General features: G+C 48.9%; 1 protein-coding gene across 1 annotated transcript; it reads right to left on the bottom strand.

Moving 5' to 3' along the window:
• Nucleotides 1-15,912: 15,912 nt before the first annotated feature.
• Nucleotides 15,913-18,305, bottom strand: LOC146036746 (tumor necrosis factor-like). The gene is made up of 4 exons (XM_083160634.1): nt 18,084-18,305; nt 17,525-17,570; nt 16,639-16,695; nt 15,913-16,310 (listed from the first exon to the last, which is right to left on the bottom strand). The coding sequence occupies exons 1-4, from the start codon at nt 18,246-18,248 to the stop codon at nt 15,913-15,915; spliced, it is 666 nt and encodes a 221-aa protein (XP_083016760.1). The 5' UTR covers nt 18,249-18,305.
• Nucleotides 18,306-19,320: the final 1,015 nt, after the last annotated feature.

The following is a 19,320-nucleotide window of genomic DNA, read 5'->3' as shown; positions in this document are numbered from 1 at the left end:
TTGTCCTGGGGCTGGTTGTGCTGCTTTTGGAGGTGGATTCTGCTTTTTAACTGCATCTGTCACCTGCAGCAATATAAAGCCGGGCTCCAGAATTTCCCCAGTGACATCAGGCTCTGGCTCCTCCCACTGCATTGGTGGAAAATGAAATAACCGATTTGAAAGAGAAACTCCTCAGCAGGAAAAGCAACGTCGCTGCAATCCTGGAACACAAAGAGACTTCTGCTTTATTTTCTGCATTTTTTTTTTTACTGGTGTTATTTTTAGACAGGAGCAGGTCTATGGTGTAACCCGGGTTGTAATTGCTAATTAATGCAAATGATGACTGTCCGTAGAGTTCCTAAAATAGCCTTGAAAATATTAGTTTGTGTCTGAGCCATGGGGAACTAATTGGTTAATGATTCATCTGTGTTCAAGCAGGGATATCTGATTGTGCACAGTTGTTGCACGTTTCTCTTTATTCCCTGGTCACAAACATTTTTTAAAGCGTTAATAATAATAATTTGCTAGATAAGCTCTATAACCGAGTGTATCTAGCACAGTGCCAGACAGCGGTGTAGCTAGGTGCCACATTGCCCGGAGCAAGGGCATGCTTTGCCCCCCCCGCCACCCTATTACATTATTATATATGCACCCCCAGGCTTCTCACCCTGTATAATAATAATAATACCAACATGACCCCACAGGCTGCTCCCTCTGTATAGCAACAGGACACCACAGGCTGCTTCCCCTGTATAATAACGGCACCCCACAGGCTGCTCCCCCTGAATAATAACAGGACCCCACAGGCTGCTCCCCCTGTATTATAACAGGACCCCACAGGCTGCTCCCCTGTATATTAACAGAACCCCACAGGCTGCTCCCCCTGTCTATCAACAGGACCCCACTGGTTGCTCCCCCTGCCTATCAACAGGTAACCACAGGCTGCTCCCCCTGTCTTACCCAGGGCTGGTGCAGCCAGGTCAGCGCCCCAGGCCATCCCTTCCCCCCTCCATTCCCCTCCTCTCCGACCCGGTTCAGGGAGGGTAGGTGGATGCGGCCACTCCATGGCAGGGGGGGGGGGGGGGGAGTTGCGGGCCGTGGAGTTTGCCGTGATCAACCTCCTGGCAGCATGGCAGTGGTAGCACTGTGGACAGCCCTCACCCCCATGGCGGCACTGGGTGGGCAGCGAGGAAACGGGACATGGGTGGTTAGGGGGTGATCGCCTCTGAACCGGCCTGGACAGGGGGGGGCAGGCAACGCTCACCTGACTCCAGAGGGGTCCATGCAACAAAGTGCCACCCTCCATTCTCGACGCCAGACAGTGGACACGTGGCAGGCAGCAGTCAAGTCCGTGGAACGCACAGCCTGTGTTCGACACAGGCTACTTCCTGCTAGCCCCCTACATCCAGTCCACAACCCCACTACCAATCCCTCTGTACCGGCCTCCTGCACTAGACATGTCCTCAGTGCAGGAGGCCGGCGGCCAGTTTTCTGTACACTTTAGAGTCAGTAAAACTCAGAAGACAGCGGGCGGGCGGTACACAGCAGGGCAGGGATGCCGTTTGCGGTGTGTGGCTCCGGCGCCCTGTGAACTTTCGGTGCCCGGAGCTCGTGCTCCGCCGGCTCGGCCCTAGCTACACCTTTGGTGCCAGATTGAGGTCTAAATGGGCCTGGAGCTGAAAATTATCAAAGGCCTATTATGCGCAATAATAGGGGTTGTGGGCAGCACTTAATAATGTTGGGGCGTGACCAGTGTTCTGGTTGGGTCTGCTCATGGGTGTGTCTCTATTTGTGTAAATACTTTCAACTAATTATAAACAAATATTTGTTTGCTATCTTGAAATATCTGAACCTTTTAATGGTCTGAACCAACCACTAATACCGAGTGAAAAAAGAGACTTTTAATAAACGTTTGAAAATTTATGGACTTTACTTTATTTACTTTTAGAAAGTATAAGGATTACTTGAAGGCTTGTTTGACCTAATCCGTAAGGTCACATTAAAGGGCGCCATTTTACAATTGTTTCCCACATATATATATATATATATATATATATATATATATATATATATATATATATATATATCGTATATATTTAGCCAGATCTGTCACTCAACCTCTGTGTAGCTAACGTTCCTGCCCAGCAGGATACACAAACCCGCCTCCCCCCAGGGAAAAGTGTTCTATGTGTATAACGGTCTACACATCCCACCCCCTTGACATCACCTCCCCCTGCCCAGCCAGGGCTACAGTACACGCCCACCTTCCACCATTACTCCACAGCCACCATCCACCATTATTCCCGCACCCCCCCTCCCTTCTGCTAGCAAACCCCCTCGGACACCCACGACCCCCCTCCCACGATTCGCAGCACCCCCCGCGACCCCCCTCCCCCCATTCGCGGCACCCCCCCCCTCCCGCGATTCGCGGGACCCCCGCCACCCCCCCTCCCACAATTCGCGGCACCCCCGCGACCCCCCCTCCCCCCATTCGTGGCATCCCCGGGACCCCTCCTCCCCCCATTTGCGGCACCCCGCGACCCCCCCTCCCCCCATTCGTGGGACCCCCCGCGACCCCCACTCCCCCCATTCGCGGGACCCCGCAACCCCCCCTCATGCGATTCGCGGGACCCCCGCGGCTTCTCCATCACGTGATTCGTGGGACCCCCGCGACCACCCCCCTCCCGCGACTCACAGAACCCCACAGCACCTCCGGCGCCCCCTCCCGCGATTCGCGCCCCCTCCGTGACACACCCCCTGCGATTCACACACCCCTCCCATGATTCACGACACCCCCCGCATCCCTCCTCCCACCCTACCCTTATTCGCGGGACCCCCGCGACCCCCCCATCCCGCGATTCGCGGGACCCCCGCGACACCCCCCTCCCGCAATTTGCGGTACCCCCGATATCGATATCCTAACATGCTTGCGGATTGAGGTGACACTCCAGTTGTAAAAAAAAATACTGAAAGCCAAAACTTGGTAGACAACATTTCAGCACCTTTTATGTGGTCACCTAAATTTACCACACCATATACCCCTTATACAAATCATGCAACACAATAGTAACCCCTTATACTATACTTGCCTCTTGCGCATTATGCCAGATGGAATGAGCCAAAATTCACACCGACTGAGCCAAAATTCACACAATGGCACACGGATTGAGTCAAAATTCATGTTATGCCACACAGATTAAGGCAAATTTAAATTTTACCACATGGATTGAGCCAAAATACACACTATACCAAACGGATTGAGCCAAAATTCACAATATGCTTCACAAAGAGGGACATTGCGCGCCAAAGGCGTGCATTAAAAATTTACACCATAATGCCTATTACATGTTAAGTCACACACCATAATTTCCATTATGTATTATGCCAAACACCATAATGGCTATTTTAAAATGATGCTACATACTGTAAATGCTGCTTACCTAGGTGCCAAGGGGGAATACATGCTCGCGGTAACTGGGGGACAGCCGCCGGGCAGAAGTGACAACCATTGACAGCCGGGTATAGAGTGGGGGGCTGCCCGGCTGTATTCAGAGCACTGCAGGTCCCGGCTATTTGAAATAATACCCCTTTCACACCAAATGCAGGGATTTACCTGGGGATATAGTTCCAGGATTATGCAGGGACATTCCCGGGCTGACCCCTTTTACACCAGCCTAGTCCCTGCATTTTCTGGTGCGAAGGGAAGAGAAAACCACCCCCCCTCCCTCAGCCCCCTTTAACCGGCTATATCGTTTAACCTGCTATTTCTTATACCAAATAACTCATTTACATGTGATTTTGGTCCCATGAAACTGGGCCGTTTGGTTCCAGAGAAATCTGCCCTCAAAGAACATGAGCAGCCATGAAATTACATTTCAGAAATAAAAAAATCAGTTTATCCGCAATATCTCTGGAACCAATTAATCCATATGAACCAGCCTGGTATCAGAATGAAGGCCCAGCGATTTGAGTTCAAATGAGGTTCTGTGATGCCAGGAGGGGGAACTGGCAGCCGTTGGAACTGGGTGAGGGTCGGAGTTAGTGGGTGTTATCCTATAGGGCAAAAGTTCCAGCTTTGCCCGGCGTTATCTCCAGGTCCCGGGGGCTAGCGATGCAGGGCAGGGCTCATTGGAAAGCCCCAGTCTTCATCTAGAAAATGGGCCTATTTGGAAAGTGGGCCTGGAGCTGCAGCTCCATCAGGTCCATTGTTAATCCAGCCTTGCAGGCTGCATATTGGTTTATCTAGAGTGCAGGTTGCCAAGCCAGCCATTTTCCTTCCAAATACCCCAGATATTACAAAACTGTTCTGGTTTTGGGCACAATCCTGTTGTCCACGCAACCACCTTAATGTCCCGACCTGTCACATATCCTAGGAAGTCCAATCTGCCCCATCTCCATTGCCGCTGCACAGTTTAATTACACGTGTTGTGTTTTTTAGTAGAGAACATGAAATTTCTTTAAGCTCATTGTGTCCTTGCTTGACCATGTTTCCTGAGGAGACCATGAAGAGGACAATGACTGTGAGATCCCAATACTGTTTTGGTTTTTGTTGTCCTGATTTTTGAAACATTTGGCATTGGTGCTTTCATGTCAGATGCCTTTTCTTTCAGGGTCAATAAGCTTCCAGCCTCCTCCGTGTGCAGACAACGGAGAATTCAGATGGGTGGGAGCCTTTGATTTTTTGGAATTTAAATGAGCGAGGAATTTGCTCCACCAAATCTGTGGAATAAAACCCCAACCAAACATAAAAAGTAAAAATGAGATATAAAAACTGTCATTAGCAAATTACTAAATAAATTCATAGTGAACAAATACATACATTTTGATGGTTGTGAGAATATAGCCAAAGCCATTGATCTCTATCTATAGAGCTTGTCCTGGCCAGCAGGAAGACTGAGGCCAGGTACACTCTACAGGTGGCCAACTGTTGTGAGCGCTTGGCCCGAGTTCCTATCTGCATGGACCAGTGGGGATTAGCCATACACATACGAAAGATGGAGTGATATATCAATCCGGCCTTCATTTACACTGCACAGGGTCAGTAGCAATAGCTGTCGGCCCTGCTGTCTGAAAGATGTCACTAGTGTGATACCCAGCCAGTGCTGGGAGTGAAGCAAGAATGGTACACCAGGCTGTCTCATCACAAACAGTCTGGACAGGGTTATCACGGCAATCTCATTTAATTCCAATTCCAATTAAACACAATTCTGACCCTAACTCTCTCTAACTACCGTCCTATCTCTCAGCTCCCATGCCTCTCCATGCCTCTGGAGTGACTTGTCTACTCTCGTCTCACACAATTTCTTAACTCTCACACCCTATTAGACCCACTTCAGTCAGGCTTTCACTCTCAACAATCCACTGAGACAGCACTGACTAAAGTGGTGAATGATCTGGTAACTGCTAAGTCTAAAGGCCATTATTCACTACTTATTATTCTAGATCTTTCTGATGCATTTGACAATGTGGATCACACTCTTCTCTTACAAACTCTATTCTCCCTTGGTCTTAATGATACAGCCCTTTCCTGGATCTCATCTTACTGATCTGATCACTCTTTCAGTGTTCACTTCTCTGACTCTACCTCCTCTTCACTACCTCTATCAGTCGGAGTTCTGCAAGGCTCAGTCTTAGGTCGACTGCTTTTCTCAATCTATACTTCCTCTCTTGGCAAACAAATCATCTATTTTGGATTTCAGTATCACTTATATGCGGGTGATACTCAAATCTATCTATCATCCCCAGAGTTGTCCCCAGAGGTTTTGGGCCGAGTCTCTGAATGTCTCTCTGCCATTTCATCTTGGATGCCAACTCAAACTCAAACGGAATTACTTATATTCCCACCAGCCAAGAACAGTTACCATTCTGATATCTTCCCCTCAAGCTCGTTGCTTAGGGGTCATCCTCGACTCTGAGCTGTCCTTTCTTCGCCACATTCAATCTGTCTCCAAATCATGTTACATGCATCTAAAAAACATATCCAAAATACGACCGTATCTCACACAAGACACTACTAAATCTCTTATCCATGCACTCATTATATCCCGCATTGATTATTGCAATAGTCTCCTAACTGGTCTTCCCAATAACAGACTCTCACCACTGCAATCCATTCTAAATGCTGCTGCTAGGCTGATCCTTGCAAGATGCTCATCGTCTGCTGATCCGCTCTGCAGTTGGTTGCCTGTATCTTCCCCTATTCAATATAAAACACTTCTACTCGCATATAAAGCTATTAACCATACAGCACCAGCATATATCTCCTTACTTATCACAAAATATCTCCCATCTCGACCACTCCACTCTGCACATGATCTGCGTCTCTCTTCTGCACGGATCACCAGCTCCCATTCACTATTACAGGACTTTCATCGGGCTGCTCCCATCCTATGGAATGCCCTTCCATCCTCAATAAGACTCTCCGCTAGCCTCAAAACTTTCAAGCGTTCCCTGAAAACTCATCTCTTCAGGCAAGCCTATCATATGTATATACAGCACACATAACCCCCCCCCCGAGGCACTATGGGGCTATATGTCCTGGACACTTAATTCAGACTTGATAGCAAGGCACATTTATTTGCAGATGGACAAAACCTTGCTGCACTGCAGGTGGGGCAGATGTAACATGGGCACTGAGAGTTAGATTTGGGTAAGTTATATTGTTTCTGTGCAGGGTAAATACTGGCTGCTTTATTTTTACACTGCAATTCAGTTTCAGTTTGAACGTTCCCCATCCAAATCTAAAACTCTGCACTTGTTACATCTACCCCACCTGCGATCAAGTCTGAATTAAGCCCTTAGAGGTCATCAAGGACAGTACGGATTGTAATGGGGCAGTACAGATGGTGTAATAGTTAGCATTACAACCTCACAGCACTGCAGTGGGGTTTGATTCCTACTACGGTCCTGTGTGGAGTTTGTATATTCTCCCCATTCTTGCATGGGGTTCCTCTGAGAACTCCAGTTTCCTCCCAGGATGCACAAAATGTACTTGTGGTTTAACTGGCTCCCAACAAAAATTACCCCTAGCCAGTAGCGCACGCAGGGGGGTTTCTGAGTACCCAGAAACACCCCCCCAGGAGTCTAAGGGTCCTAGCAGCGGCTTAGCTAGGATTTTTGCGCCCCCCCGCCATTATAGGAGGCGCCGCCCCCCCCTAGGTCTTCCAAGAGTTAAACACACCCCTTCTTACCCCCCTGCCGCCGCCGCATTCCCGCAGCGCAGATCTCCTCCAGGCTCCGGACCGTCTCCTCCTGACATAGAGTGCTAATGAAATAATACCATCACAAAATGGCTGCCCCCTAATAACAGACAGATTTTAAGGATGCTAGAGGAGGCCGCCGCCTCCTCTAGCATCCCTACAAAAAGTGTCTGCTGTTAGGGGGCAGCCATATTCTGAGGGGCGGTTTTCAATAGCACTGTACATCAGGAGGAGACGGTCCGGAGCCTGAAGGACTGGAGATCTGCGCTGCGAGAATGTGGCGGTGGTGGCACGAGGAGGGGTAAGGGGGGTTATTAACTGTCCGAGGGCGGGCGGATGGGAGGGGGCCGCGCTGTCTGCCCACATGTCCCGGCCAGCCTTACACAGCGTAACATAGCCCCGCAGCGGAGACCGGCGCCCATAGTTACTCAGCGCCTCCCCGCCATGGCGGGGGCTGCGGGGCTATAGTTACGCCCCTGGGTCCTAGGCTGAAAGCTGAGGGTCCCCTCTTTCCATGGGTCCAAGAATTTTAAAAATCGGCCCAGGGGAACCGGAGATATCTGACTTCAAAGCAGTGTTCCCCATCCAAGCCTGTTAATTGCTCTTCCCAGTCAGATATTTAAGGTTCTGTCTGACTTAGAGTTTTTCTGAGGGTATATTACAAAAGCTGGGACTCTCCCCCTTTGAAGGACACTAGTAGCTTGTCTCTACTGTTCCCAGAACCAGAGATATCAGCCTTCCAGCAGCTGGTTACTGCTCCAGCTCCACACACCTGGTATGTAGGAGCCGGACTTGAGGCAAAGCCTAGGGGTAGGCTCCCCTGACAGGGTTTGTAGGGAGCTGATTAGCAGGATAGTCATAGAAGGGGTGTCAAAGGAGAGGGTCATAGGGGGAGGGGCTTAACGGGGTGTTGGAAGGGTTTATAAGCAGGGTTCAGGCGGGAAATAGGGGTCACTGGGAGAATTTTTTTCAACAGCTCAACAGCTAAGCAGCTTTGGCATCTCCCATGGCTTCCCCAGGCGACGCTGATGCGGAGGTATCCGCTGCGCTTGCTGCCCTTAGGGAGGCAGCGGGCACTAGAGGGGCGGATTGGCTGCAGCAGCAGATGTCCGGTCTGCTGGGGGGACTGGGAGCAGCAACGCAAGAGGCGGCTTCAGCGGGCGCACGGCCTCGGAGGTCTAGGCCTCCGGAGCGCTTCAGCCCATCGGTGTCCCCCAGGGTTCAGCGCCGTTCACGGAGCCCCGTCAGGGACCCTCCAGGCCGGGCTGCGGGCCGGGCACCTTCCGCCCGCAGGACCAGGTCTAAGAGGAATCCAGCTAGCAGGCGGAACCCTCCGCGGGGGGGGGGATCCCCCCCCGTGCATGAAGATCCGGCGGTGCGGGGTACTGGACCTGGAGCGGCCGGGCATGCGGTGCATGCCGCTGCCCAGCGCGAGGTGAGTCGTGCCAGGGGGGCAGAAGTACGGGCTGAGGAACGCAGGCCTGGTACACGGAGTGAGCGGCGCCCATCTGGCTCCGCCTCCAGTGAGGTCACGCCGGCTGGCGCTGTACCTGAGGGTCGCGATGACAGGAGAAGAGAGATGCCACCGTCAGCAGATGATGGAGAAGTACCTGGTCCTTCCACATTGGCTGGGGCCCGTCAGGACGCTGGATCTGCGGCTGCTGGGTTCACAGCCCCCAGGCAGCCTGGTGAGTCTGTCTCTATGTCTGTTAATGCTTTAGCGCAGAGTCAGGGGGGGGAGGGTTAGCCCTCCAAGGGGAGATGAGCAGGGGTTTTACTGAATTGTTGAGTGGTTTTGCAGATTGGTTGGCTGGTTTGCGGCAGGGGGCGGGGCCGTCCCCGGCGGCGGCGTGGGTGCCGCAGAATGCGGGCACACCAGCCAGCAGTAGCGTGCCAGTCAGCAGTAGTGTGCCGGTTAGCAGTGGGGTGCCGGCTAGCAGCGGGGTGCCGGTGGCCGGCGGTGGGCAAAGCAGCAGCAGTGCAGGGGCACAAGGGTGCAGTGGGGAGACGCAGGAAGAGAGTGGGAGGCTCAGTGACACTGCAAAAGGGGAGGTGTATGTCTGTTTTGAGGGGCCATTGGGGGCCCACCTGAAGCAAGAAGTGAGGGAGAAGATTTGGAAAGGGGAATACGTGGATATATTTTCACTGCTCCCTTTGGAGCGTTTTAATCTGGATAGGCCCCGTAAGGAGGAGAAGAAGGAGGAGGAGGAACGTCGGCGGTATCGGCTGATACCGCGGTCGTTCACGAACTGGTTACAAGCATTTGCTATTTTAGCTAGCGTGATTGGGGAAAAGGCACCTGACAATTGTTCAGGTTTGTTTTGTTACATGGATGCGATAGGGGAGGCGTACCGTGTGTATGGGGGCCTGGCTTGGCTCCGGTATGATGAACAGTTTAGACAGAGGAAGGCGGTGCGCCCTAACATACGTTGGGACCATAAGGATATTGCTTTATGGTTAAAGGTGACGGCTCCCATGAAAAGCGGGCAGCCCTTTCGTGGGGACGGGGGGGGGCCGAGGGAGGCCACAAACGGGACGGCCATGCAGAAGGGACTCTGTTTTGCCTTCAACGACGGGTCATGCCGGTTTGGGGCAAAATGCAAATTTAAGCATGAATGTTCCTCGTGTGGAGGGACCCATGGTGCAAATAAATGCTTCAGGGGGAAGTCACGGGACGGTAATTCAAAAGGGGGAGACGCCGATTCGGCTGGAAAGGATGCTGGGCTATCTACGTAGATATCCCGACCAGCAGACAGCCGCGTTGTTGGAGGAGGGGTTTAAGGAAGGTTTTAAGATACCTTCCGACGTGCGGGTTTCAGGGGTTTTTAGGAGGAATTTGAAGTCCGCAAGGGAACACCCAGAAGTGGTTCAGGATAAATTGTTTAAGGAGGTACAGCTGGGTCGTATGGCGGGACCTTTTGGGTCGCCACCATGGCCAGATTTGATAGTCTCACCTTTAGGGGTGGTGCCTAAAAAGGAGGCGAATAAGTTTCGTCTTATGCACCATTTATCTTTTCCAAAAGGGGCGTCGGTCAATGATGGCATTGACCCCGACATCTGCTCGGTGGTTTATACACCGTTTGACGCGGCTGTTCAGTGGGTGAAGCGTTTTGGGAAAGGGGCCCGGTTGGCAAAAACTGATATTGAATCGGCATTTCGTTTGCTGCCGGTTCACCCAACTAGTTTGCGTTTGTTAGGATGTTGTTGGGACGGGGAGTTTTTTGTTGATCGATGTTTACCGATGGGTTGCTCCTTGTCGTGTGCTTATTTTGAGGCCTTTAGTTCCTTTTTGGAGTGGGTGGTTAAGGATGTCTCTGGGTGCAGTTCAGTTATTCATTACCTAGATGACTTCTTATGTATTGGTCCTGGGGGGACTGGGGTATGCGACTTGTTGTTGAGGACGGTTGAAAGGGTGGCGGCAGACTTTGGGGTCCCGCTTGCACCTGGTAAGACGGAGGGCCCTGTGACAGTGATCAGTTTTTTAGGGATTGTCATTGATACCGAGAATATGGAGTGCCGCTTGCCCGAGGAGAAACTGCTGGGTTTGAAGGCTGAGGTAGGGAGGGCATTGCTGGTGAAGAAAATTAGATTGCGGGAATTGCAGTCCTTGCTGGGTAAATTAAACTTCGCGTGTCGCATTATGCCTATGGGCCGCATATTCAGCAGGAGGCTGGCAGCAGCGACAGCAGGGGTGGTTTTTCCTCATCATTTTGTCAGATTAGGTAGTGAATTGAAAGGTGACTTGCGGGTATGGGCAACATTTTTGGAGGCTTTTAACGGCAGAGCTTTGTGGATGTCGGACGCATGCGTGGCCACGGAGCTAGACCTCTTCACAGACGCGGCCGGGAGTGGCGGTTTTGGGGCATATTGCCAGGGACATTGGTGTGTAGGCCGGTGGCCTGAGTCTTGGGTGCAGAGGGGCATGGTGAAAAACTTGGCATTGTTGGAGTTGTTTCCTATTTTGGTTGCAGTAGTGGTTTGGGGGGAGTTGTTCCGCAATAGGAAGATTTGTTTTCACTGCGATAATTTAGGGGTTGTCATGGCCATTAACCAATTGTCGGCATCTTCACCGCCAGTGGTCACTATTTTGCAGCAGTTAGTATTGGAATGTCTGGCGTTGAATTTGTGGGTGGTGGCGAGGCACGTCCCCGGTGTCTCTAACGGTATTGCGGATTCTTTATCTCGTTCACAGTGGGAGCGTTTCCGGGAGTTGGCGCCAGAGGCGGACAGGGAGGGGACCGGGTTCCCGAGTCGGCTCTGGGATCTGCTGGACGGGTAGTTGACCAGCTCATCAGGGAATCTTTGGCCCCGAATACATGGTCGGCGTATAATCAGGACTGGCGGAGCTGGTTGGAATGGCGTGAGGTAGCAGGTTTGAAGGAGGATGACGATGAGTTGGCCGTTCTGTTATATATAGGCCATTGTAAGGAGATTGGTTGGTCAGTGGCAAAAATCACGCGCTGCATGGCGGGCTTGGCTTTTGGGTTTCGTGCAGGCGGTAGGCCTGATGTCACTAAGAATTTCCTGATTGCGCAAGCATTGAAAGGTTGGAGGAGAGGCCGTGTGGTACAGGATCAGAGAAGGCCGGTTTCCTTTCAGTTGTTGCAGAATATGGGCGTGAAGTTAGGGGCGGTTTGTAGTTCCAATTTCGAGGAAAGGTTGTTCGGGGTAGCCTTCTCGCTTGCCTTCTTCGGAGCGTTGCGGATAGGCGAGCTCGTGAGTCCAAGTGTGTCCAGGCCGGGGGGCTTGTTGGAAGAGGATGTAGATTTATACTCGGATAGGGTGGAGCTATTGGTGAGGAGGTCAAAGACGGATCAGTTAGGGAGGGGGAAGAGGGTAGTTCTCTTCTCAGTACCAGGGTCGGATATGTGCCCGGTGGCACGGCTAAGGAGGTTTAAGGAAGTCAGAGTGGGCAGGGGAAGTGATCCTTTGTTGGTGCATGCAAATGGGTCCTTTTTGTCACGGTTCCAGTTCACAAGTGTGTTTAGAGCAGTCCTGCGGACGTTGGGCCTCAAGGGGGAGGAATACGCTGGTCACTCTTTCCGTATTGGGGCCGCAACTGAGGCTGCTAGAATGGGGTTTGGTGATGAGTTAATTAAGCGTATTGGGCGGTGGGAATCGTCTCGTTTTCGTTCCTATGTTCGCTTAGGGGATTGTTGAGGTTGACTGTGTGTTTTTCTGTTTTTAGGACAGTCTCCGTGCCTGATTTGGATTTTAGGACATTCATATGTCTTTTGGTGAGCTTTACGGGCGGATGTCAGACCGAACGGCCGCCAGCTGGGTTTGGATAGAGAGGAGGCATTGGTCCGCTGGCTGGGGAAGCGCGGTATGGTATGGAGTGGAGTATTGCAGGAATTTCACCGTTTTGTTCGACTCGATAGGGCTCCCGATATATTAGTGTTGCATGTGGGTGGGAACGACCTTGGGGGCAGGCCATTTAGGGAGTTGATACGGGATATCAAGTTTGATCTCCTGCGTTTATGGGCAATGTTTCCGGAAGTGATCACGGTTTGGTCGGACATTGTGCCACGCCAATATTGGAGGGATGCAAGGTCGGCTGACAAGCTCAATAAGGCACGGATTAAAGTTAACAGGGCGATTGGGCGTTTTATGGCCAGGAACGGGGCTGTGGTGGTGAGGCACAGGGAACTGGAGTCTGGTGCCGGGGCATTTTGGAGAGGGGACGGTGTGCACCTGAATGCTGTAGGGATAGATATTTGGTCTTTGGGACTACAAGAGGGAGTTGAAACAGCGTTCCGGATGTGGGGGGGGCGCACGGGGTTAAGGGTTTAATCCCGTGCTTGGTGGCGGAGGGGGGTCCTCGAGGTTAGTGGCATTGAGGCTTAATTATGCGGCGGGGAGGGCCCCATGAGGGGGCTGGACTCCCCTGGGTGAGGTTAAGTAATGAGCACTGGATGTTGACAATTGGTGCCCTCGAGCCAATCGCTATCGGCTGGGGGTAAGAACTCCTGGAAGTGCTTGAACGTGTGGATAAATTTATTGGGGGCCTCGGGGACCACCTCCGTGGGGAATGTTTTGGTTATTGTTAAACTTGTATTGTTTCAATAAAGATGGCCGCTGTGGCCAATTTTATCCAACAGGAGAGTTGTGTCATTTTTGGGTGGATATATGGGCACAGCGATTAGACAATACCCTGTCATGTAGGAGCCGGACTTGAGGCAAAGCCTAGGGGTAGGCTCCCCTGACAGGGTTTGTAGGGAGCTGATTAGCAGGATAGTCATAGAAGGGGTGTCAAAGGAGAGGGTCATAGGGGGAGGGGCTTAACGGGGTGTTGGAAGGGTTTATAAGCAGGGTTCAGGCGGGAAATAGGGGTCACTGGGAGAATTTTTTTTAACAGCTCCCACCCACCCTCCCTATTTTTAGAAGGTTTTAGGTAAAATAATTGATAGAATGTCTTTTTGTCACAGTGGCCTGTGCGGAGGGGGGTCCTCGAGGTTAGTGGCATTGAGGCTTAATTATGCGGCGGGGAGGGCCCCATGAGGGGGCTGGACTCCCCTGGGTGAGGTTAAGTAATGAGCACTGGGTGTTGACAATTGGTGCCCTCGAGCCAATCGCTATCGGCTGGGGGTAAGAACTCCTGGAAGTGCTTGAACGTGTGGATAAATTTATTGGGGGCCTCGGGGACCACCTCCGTGGGGAATGTTTTGGTTATTGTTAAACTTGTATTGTTTCAATAAAGATGGCCGCTGTGGCCAATTTTATCCAACAGGAGAGTTGTGTCATTTTTGGGTGGATATATGGGCACAGCGATTAGACAATACCCTGTCATGTAGTTTTATATACTCGTTGGCAGATTGCTCTGCCTCCTGAGCTCTGATCCCCTAGTCTCCAGAACCATTTGGTAGGTGGGACTCTCTAGTTTTTAATTCCATTAAAATCAAGCAAGCTGTACTCCCACCAGAAAATTATGAATAATAAGCCCACTCCACTATACACCCCTCCTCTGCGTATTAAACATCCTCTACCACTCTGGAAGTTATGTATCAGGGCCCCTTCATTCAGCCCAATGCCCCCTTCTCCCACCCTATCTCCCACCATCAGTGCAGTAAAGGGATAATTAGTGGAAATTACTGATCCAGGCCCCACATGCTGAGCGGTTGATTTAATACCCCCTACCACCCGCGGGACATCAAAGCTATCCCCACCCGTACAGCTGGAGGATCAGTAGGGGCCCCAATACATTGCTATACCCAGGGGTCTACACTGCTGTTGACGCCCATGTGTATATATATATATATATATATATATATATATATATATATATATATATATATAAAATTAATATACATTTGGTCTATCTATAATACTTTAACTGATACGGCATATACTGGGTCACCTAAGTGTCCATCTCCGTGCTTTGATCCGCCCCTCTGGAAACCCCCTTCTGAAAATCCTGCGTTTGCCCCTGCTAGCGTGTAAGTTTGTGCGTGTACATGGGCTGATGACATGGGCCATATGGTTCTTATCCTGTGAATATCACAGAACAGCAAAAAAAAAAAAAAAAAAAAATACATATAAATATCTCATTTATTTATTTATTGTACTTGTATGCTAAAATACATACAGGGTGGAGACAATTCCCATCTGCACTGTGGTTAACCCCTAAAGGGGTTAAAACATACAAAGGAAGAAATTAGTATAACATTTACAAAATATAAATACAGAGTTAACAACAACACCAAGTAACGAAGAGACCGTAAAATCGGCCCCTGCTACAATCTGGTATTTTACAACTCAAGATAGTGTTACATGATAACAGTGAAAACAAGCATTGCTCAGCAATGTAGTACTGATATTTGTCCTTTGCTCAGTAATTGTGTCTCTATATTAAAAAACCTTGAGAGAAAAGAAATTTCTCTGCTAGCTTCAAAGGGTGGCTACAGGGTGTAAAGGGTGTGACTAGATATTTGTAGGCCCCATAGCAAAAAGTGTAAGGGCCCTTATGGTAAAAAAATGTATATAACACAAGTAACATTGACAGGGAAGGTGGGCCCCTTACAGATCTGGGCCCCATAGCAGCTGCACTGCCTGCACCTACGCTAGTTACGCCCTTGAGTTCACACCCAATTATAGACACGACACAAGGTGCCAACACATTAATTGCAAGTTTCTACTGTGAAACAACAGTACAGTTTGCAGGAGGCCTCTAAAAACCAGTAGCCCAGCAGCTCTTGTGTAACAACTACAACTCCCAGCACGCCGTGCGGTTTACTGGGATCTGTATTGACACAATTGCGGCAGAGCAACAAGATTCAGAAGACCTGCAGTATTTAACCATTTAGCAAGATTTACTAGTGAGGAGTACATACACTGTATGCATACAAATATCTCATTTGGCCCCAACAACACTAATACACAACCATAAAAATTACATAAATAAAATAAATAAATAGTTATTAAATAAACATTTGCAAAACAGAAGAGAGAAACATTGAAATGCGTAGTTTTAAAGCTCAAGTGATAGAAGGACTCAGCCGGTTTCTCCCGCCACAATATAATGTCGATGGTCCAATAGACTGCAGTGTTCTGACAGGTTCTACCAGTGATGTCCCATAGCTTCTTCTCAGGAGGTCCTCATGTCCATAGTGACCTAGTGGTTGTCAAACGGGGCACTTTGCGCCCGTATTAATGCTGGAGATTTGAATATGACTCCAGATGACAATCTCCTGGGAGTATCACCCAATCTGGTGAAAGTCCAATAGGGTCAATCTGGTTAAATTGCAAGAATACCAAAGTAGACATTGTTGGAGTTGATATATTGGACGTTTGTAGTTTCGGTGGAAAGAATATCTCCTTCCTCAAGATTGAAAAGTCCACCTTGGTAGATAGGTTGGGTCCAGGAGGAGTCCGACGGGATCTCGCAAACCGTTTTGGTTGATGTGAGGATGGGCGCCTCAATTTTGTCGTAACCTTTTCGACTGACCGAGTGGGTCAGGTCTTTATCTTTCATGTCCAAGCAGTTCATCCCTGTGAACACCACCTGGGTGTAAACAAAGTAGAGGCCGTCTTTTGGAATGATCATTTTGTTATCCTCGAGAACGATATCCGTATCCTTGAAGAAATTCAACGTGGCAGATTGCTGCCAGATTATTTCGCCTCCTGTTACTACCCCTGCAAAGATCAAGGAATACATACATGTTAGGTACAGGTTACCGCAACAGGGAACATGCAGAGATAAGAGCTGCTCATGGTGGTTCAACGATAAGGGCCCATTTATCAACGAGTGGTAAAATTCGAGGATGATATATAACTTGAAGCATATGATAAGTGATGCGCCGGCCAATCAGCTCCCTACTGTTATTTTTCAAAAATGTGACAGTCAGGAGCTTATTTACTGGAGCATCATTTTTCATACGCAACAAGTATTATCTCTCACTGTGAGTTTTATCCCTCTTTGATAAATGAGCACCAGAATGAGAAGGTCGGAGAAATCTCTTACCTCGCATATGGGCAGCTGCTCGCTTTCCGGTCATTGCCTGGGTTTGCGGTACAGACTCTGTAGAAATACAAATAAAAAATCACATTAACACATTGGACTATTGTGCAATCGTATCTGCAGCTTGTAGCTATTATAGCTGGCACTATATATACTCTAACCAGCGAGGAACTGTTACATACATATACTGTACATACTATAGGGACTAATATACTATATACTATATACTATACTTTCTGAGTGCATTTTTAACAAACCATGCTGCAATACAAGGGCAGTAAATACCTTTATTCAAATTGCATGCAGGGTCAATACTGTCTGCTTTTGCATGCAGCCCTAATGCGACACACCTTTATTAGTATACTGTGCAGTTGCATTGTGGTTGTGCCACGTTTTGGGCATAGCTACTTTTGTTTGCTTTTTTCACAATCAGCATCTATGAGGTAAATTTACTAAGATGGCAGTTCTGTTGAAGATGAGATGATGCTGATAGCAAACAGATTCTACTTATTTTTTAGCACCTTCTAAAAGATAATAGATAGAGGGCCAGATGCACTAAGCTTCAAAAGTGATAAAATGGAGATAAACAACCAGCCAATCAGCTCCTGCCTAACATTTTTCAAACATGGTTTGTGACATGGCAGGCAGGAGCTGATTGGCTGGTTGTTTATCACTCTCCATTTTATCACTTTTGAAGCTTAGTGTATCTGGCCCAGTATCTGAGTATCTTCAATATAACAATTATCTTAGTAAATTAATTTTATGTGTTTTACCTAACTCTAACTCTTCTATGCAAACATATAACTGGTGCAACTGGAGTTATCGGGCGCCATTGAGCAATGCATGTGTTATACCTCTATTGCAAACAGCACAGCAAAACCAAACTTACCTAAATAACTCTTGATGTGAAGGACTTCCGGCATCTGAAATTCCTCCTATAACAAACATACAGAAAACCAGTCAGTGACAAAGTGGTGTGCGGTGATTCAGGCACAGAACTAATCTCACGGATCATTCTTATCTCCTTCATGTATTATACTGGGTAGGTACAGGAGGAAGTACTTCATTATATTAGCTTGGTAACCCGGTATTACGAGGATTAGTCGTCCGCCTCTGTTGGAAAGTACAGCGCTGCTCGCGTTTAGGCAACTTGTAGTGCTGCAGCTGCTGTAGAACTACAAGTACCAGCATTACTTGTAGACTTTTCTGGACCTCTGGTGGACAGCAAGACTGGAATCCCCCTCCCATGTCTCTTAAAGTTTTATTATAATTGGTTGCAATTATTATAGTACCCAGAAGTGTGCTAACAGCGCAGGTACAATGCAGATCTATATAATTATTATTATTATTATTATTATTATTATTATTATTATTATTATTATTATTATTAATACAAATGGATAATTATCAGCAGGATTTTAGTCTGGAGGCATTAGGGAGACACTCACCTTATTTGTAGTGGGGATGATCTGAAAGTGGAGAAGAGTCAGGATGATAGTGGCTCCCAGCAAGATGACAAAGGAACAGATGCTCAGCCAATGGTACCAGGGTGTCCGACTCCTCTGCACGTGCTGCAGCAGAGGTTCCTCAGTGCGTACCTGTGTCAGCTCCATCTTACTGTGTTTTGTTTTGACTTTTTCCCTTGTATGAATTGTACTATTCCCTTTATATTGTCCTGGGGCTGGTTGTGCTGCTTTTGGAGTTGGATTCTGCTTTTTAACTGCATCTGTCACCTGCAGCAATATAAAGCCGGGCTCCAGAATTTCCCCAGTGACATCAGGCTCTGGCTCCTCCCACTGCATTGGTGGAAAATGAAATAACTGTTTTGAAAGAGAAACTCCTCAGGAAAAGCAACGTCGCTGCAATCCTGGAACACAAAGAGACTTCTGCTTTATTTTCTGCATTATTTTTTTTTTACTGGTGTTATTGTTAGACAGGAGCGGGTCTATGGTGTAACCCGGGTTGTACTTGCTAATTAATGCAAATGATGACTATCCGTAGAGTTCCTAAAATAGCCTTGAAAATATTAGTTTGTGTCTGAGCTATGGGAACTAATTGGTTAATGGTCATCTGTGTTCAAGCAGGGATATCTGATTGTGCACAGTTGTTGCACGTTTCTCTTTATTCCCTGGCCACAAACATTTTTTTAAAGCGTTAAGGATTAACCCCCCCCCCCCCCCCCCCCCTAGATACGCTCTATAACTGAGTGTATCTAGCACAGTGCCAGACAGCGGTGTAGCTAGGTGCCACAGTGCCCGGAGCAAGGGCATGCTTCGCCCCCCCCCGCCACCCTATTACATTATTATATATGCACCCCCAGGCGGCTCGCCCTGTATAATAATATATAATAATAATAATAATAATAATAATAATACCAACATGACCCCACAGGCTGCTCCCTCTGTATAGCAACAGGACACCACAGGCTGCTTTCCCTGTATAATAACGGCACCCCACAGGCTGCTCCCCCTGTATAATAACAGGACCCTACAGGCTGCTCCCCCTGTATAATAACAGGACCCTACAGGCTGCTCCCCCTGTATAATAACAGGACCCCACAGGCTGCTCCCCCTGAATAATAACAGGACCCCACAGACTGCTCCCCCTGTATTATAACAGGACCCCACAGGCTGCTCCCCCTGTCTATCAACAGGACCCCACAGGCTGCTCCCCCTGCCTATCAAC

Source organism: Crinia signifera, chromosome 9, assembly GCF_055691185.1.
Source record: "Crinia signifera chromosome 9, ASM5569118v1, whole genome shotgun sequence".
NCBI classification, from domain to species: Eukaryota; Metazoa; Chordata; class Amphibia; order Anura; family Myobatrachidae; genus Crinia; species Crinia signifera.
Note: the sequence above shows the minus strand (reverse complement) of the source record. Positions and strands in the feature narration are given on the sequence as shown.